Consider the following 4,186-nt stretch of genomic DNA (forward strand, 5'->3'; position numbering starts at 1 on the left):
GTGTGTGTGTGTGTGTGTGTGTGTGTGTGTGTGTGTGTGTGTGTGTGTGTGTGTGCGAGACAGAGTGTGGGGGTGGGGTTAACCGAGAGAGAGAGACATGATTTCATTTCAGGGCGAGTGAGCACGGCTGAAGAATGAGAATGAGGGCGTGAGGGAGGGAGGCATCTGAGCGTGTGCAGATCAGTCGGTGAGCAGACGGAGGAGAAGTCAGACGGAGCAGTGCGGGAATCAAACTGACAACCTGCAAGGGACAAACCAACGAGCCAACAGGAAGAGCAACAGGTCTGCATTTCTTCCTCTACCCTTATTTCTTTACATTTGATCTGACAGGGACAGACTTCAGACCAGATTTCTATTATTCAGCAGCAAATTTAATATCTCAGTAAATTCATTCCAGGGTTAGACGGGTGTCCTCACGCTGTAATGAAGTGCCACAGAGTCAAAATACTCCACATCTAAAGCTAATGTACTGTAAGTCTGCTGGGTAAAGATGCTGTGAGAGTAAAGTGTCTGTGTGGGATAGAAGAGAGCATAAAAACACTTCATATTTAATGCGCTGTTACATGTAATTAATGTTTCATTAGTGCCAGAACGAACAGCCTGAAGTGAAAGTAAAAATACAGTCAGTACAGGTATACTGTTTGCAGCTCACAGAAAGACAGTTTCTCAGTATTTACTGAAAGACATAAACCCAACAGAAAACACAGAGAGAAGAGTAAAGAGCTGCAAGGAAATACAGTAGAAAAGGATAAGGAACACAACGATAGCACGGAGGAGAAAAGCTCATAGCTGCTGAGGTGTTACTGAAGTTTTGGGTGAAGTGACTTTCGTAGATTCTCTGTGGCGTTCAGGGTGACCAGAAAACTGTTTCCTTTAGCTTTGCTGCTGCGGACACCTGCTAAACTCTGCCTGAAAAAGAAATCAGCATCTCCATTATGCTTGTGAGCAGGTAGAATGATGAAGTGATCCTCATTTTCCATACCAACTTCAAATCAACCGTGGCAGAGCGACCACCACCAATCCCAGCAGATCATCACAAAGTAGGAAGCTCACACAGCTTGGATGAGCTGCACTCTTTCTTAACATAACCCAGAGAAAGCTGAGCAGCATCAATCCTGCTTCCAGAGATTCAAACTTCAAATAAAAGATTACAATAATCTTTGACTTTTGATTTTCATGCTACCTTTGTGAATTACATTTCCAAATACAACCCCAATCCAGTTTTTTCGAGATTATACCAAAACGTCCTGAAATGCAGCAGATTAAGTTCACGGTGGAGTGTGACTGTGAGGGTATAAAGAGGCTCATCAATAACAGTGTCGTCTGCATGAAAGAGATAGATGGCTATCCAGACCACAGTCAGCATTTTAACACTCTGAGAGATTCACTCAGGACTCATTTGATGACACGACAAAGGTACGGCTCAGCAGCTTTCACATTTCATACGTCTTCCACTGAGCATCAGTTACCATGACGATACAGCCAGGTAGAATAAAACCCGTGTGACATTAAAGATAACTTACTGACAATCGCACTTCTGACTTTTTTCTGCTGTTCAGGTGTGTGTCTCCATGGCAACAGGTGTGGGCATGTTGCTGGTTGTGTGTATCAGCGTGTGTGCAGCGTTTAACCTCGACACATCATTTCCACTGCTGAAGATGGGCGAACGAGGAAGTCTGTTTGGATTTTCTGTTGCTCTGCACCAAGACCTGAAGACAGAGAGCTACCTGTGAGTACACACCTGTGTGTGTGTGTGTGTGTGTGTGTGTGTGTGTGTGTGTGTGTGTGTGTGTGTGTGTGCTAGCTGTACATCTGCTTTTAGGTGTGTCCGGGTAAATGATCTGACTTCAGACTGAACCTTAGGTCAGCAGATCTCTACTGTCCTCAAAGTGACCATTAACACCAGTGTTGTGACAGAGCGGGCTTGTGTGGGTCCTTTTCTATAGATGAAGAACTGCTGGATTATTTTGATGAAGCAGAGTTCAAAGCAACATTGTTTTCCACTTTTCATCAGTTAGAACCAAATCTATCACAGCTAATCAAAGCAGCAGTAAAACAGGAAGTGAGGTCATATCTCAGAAACACTTTCATGTGTGAATAATAAACATGGCATTTGGAGTTGTGAGGACGTCACTGGATCATTTTGTGGTCGTCGTGGGCAACATTTCTGTCCGCTCTCTGGCTTCACGGAGTGGTCTGTCTGGCTTCAGGTGACTGTTCTCCACCGAATTCTGGCCGACTTCTCCGCTTCCTTCACTGGACCCTATCAAACACACACCGTACTCTGTGTGTGTGCGTCAGACACACACAGTCAGGTGAATGCCCCACAGCGTTAATAATATGTCTGAATTCTTCTGAAGTCTGCGCAAACAGCAGATAAAGGACAAGGCGGTATTAAGAAAGGTGGAGCTTCAGGAGGATTTCGGGGGCTCCGTAATGTCGGGGAGCAGAGGAGTGACAGCGCCCACCTCTGTCAGCGCGGCGTTTATCGTCAGAGTGAGTCCGAGCAGATGCCGGCAGGTCACATGGTGCAGCCTCACACTGCACACACACATTTTTAGGTTAAACTTTCAAAATAAAAGCAGCTCAAGTCTCTGCGCGCAGCTACTGTCTGCAGAGTATCGTGTGAGAGTAAACTGAGGTTGGATGGGGGTCTAACAGGAAGTGCAGGTCACACTAAAGCTGCACATTTCCTGTCTCTATGTGAGAGGCGGTCACACAGAGGCCACCCAGCTGTCTGTCTCTAGTCACCGTGACAACTGTCTCTTTATACTCTGTAATTGGATTAGCTGACACACACACACACACACACACACACACACACACACACACACACACACACACACACACACACACACACACTCTCTAATGTAGCTTCCTTGGAGTGTTCAGGGGTTAGGAGGTCAATGTCTTTGATTGGAAGTTCCCCCCCTCCCCCCAGGTGTGTTCCTCTGTGATTGTCACACTCATGATCAATAATTCAAAATCACAACAACTATCACCTCAAGGCGCTTTATATTGTAAGGTAGACCCTACAATAATAGATACAGAGAAAAACTCAACAATCATATGACCCCCTATGTGACAGTGGGAAGGAAAAACTCCCTTTTAACAGGAAGAAACTTGCAGCAGAACCAGGCTCAGGGAGGGGCGGGGCCATCTGCCATGGTCTTATGGGTTCTTGAGGACACTATGCATAGTCAGGTGATTCTGGGAGACACGTTAAGCAGGTAGTGATGCCTAAGGACAGGCAGAGTTCAAATGTGTGTTTGATAGGGTTTGAGCTGTGAAGCAGTTGGGACCCCACAGCAGCAGTTAAACAGGTACAGATGCACAGTCAGGTCAGGCTGCTGTGAACGAGCTCTCAGCTGGGAGGACACGTTTGTTCCAGTAAAACTTTACTGTGAGACTAAATGTAGACGGCACTGACACAAACAGAGTCCCCCGACCTGTCTCTGCAAGGCTGGGCTGGTTTGCTCATCTTCAGATAATTCACGTCACGTGACTGAAGGAGGCGACCCGTGTCCTCTGTGTGTCCTTCAGACGTTTCCTCATTTATTCCACCCAGAATCTCAAACGTTAACTGTGCCGTCTGTGTCATCCCGACAGGCTATTAGTCGGAGCCCCCAGAGAGAAGGCGGAGCCAAATGTTCCAGCCAATCACACAGGAGGAGTGTACACCTGTCCAATCAGTGCCAACCCGTCAGACTGCAGGAGGATGAAGCTCATAGATCCAAGTGAGTCACACGTGTCCTTAGCCTTATTGGCTGGTTTGTTTACTTTCTCTTGTATCGGTCAATCACAGATCAGGTACTCAGCCTGACAGTCAGCGACCCATTTCCTGAGCTTGTTTGGCTGCACTAATGGGTGATGCTATCAGTGTCCTGGTGCATTATGGGAACTCCATCCCTCAGTGAGCAGTGAAAGCTGCTGTATGTGTTATCGGCTGCTCAAACACAACAACAGCAACACACCCACCCACATGTACACACACACACACACACACACACACACACACACACACACACACATACACAGAGGTAGTGCGTCTGGGGAGACAAACGGTGATGAATCAGCGGCCAACCGATCTCAGCTGACTCTCCCGGCTGAGGTTAGCCAGCGGGTATGTGACACCTGTGTGACAGGTCCAGGTGAGCTGTGCTGTCATACTGCTGCAGCTCAGGTG

General features: G+C 47.1%; 1 protein-coding gene across 1 annotated transcript in view; it reads left to right on the forward strand.

Annotated features, from left to right (window-relative positions):
• Positions 1 to 158: 158 nt before the first annotated feature.
• LOC102192884 (integrin alpha-3-like) overlaps positions 159 to 4,186 on the forward strand; it is a gene marked incomplete at its 3' end in the record, with an annotated part of 16,461 nt that continues 12,433 nt past the window's right edge. The window contains exons 1-3 of the mRNA XM_005754963.2: positions 159 to 282; positions 1,560 to 1,729; positions 3,610 to 3,737. Of these exons, the coding sequence (XP_005755020.2) occupies positions 1,572 to 1,729; positions 3,610 to 3,737 (286 nt within the window). The remainder of the gene's footprint in view (positions 283 to 1,559; positions 1,730 to 3,609; positions 3,738 to 4,186) is intronic.

Source organism: Pundamilia nyererei, unplaced genomic scaffold (genome assembly GCF_000239375.1).
Source record: "Pundamilia nyererei isolate P.nyererei 1_Seehausen unplaced genomic scaffold, PunNye1.0 scaffold00779, whole genome shotgun sequence".
In the NCBI taxonomy this organism is placed as follows: domain Eukaryota; kingdom Metazoa; phylum Chordata; class Actinopteri; order Cichliformes; family Cichlidae; genus Pundamilia; species Pundamilia nyererei.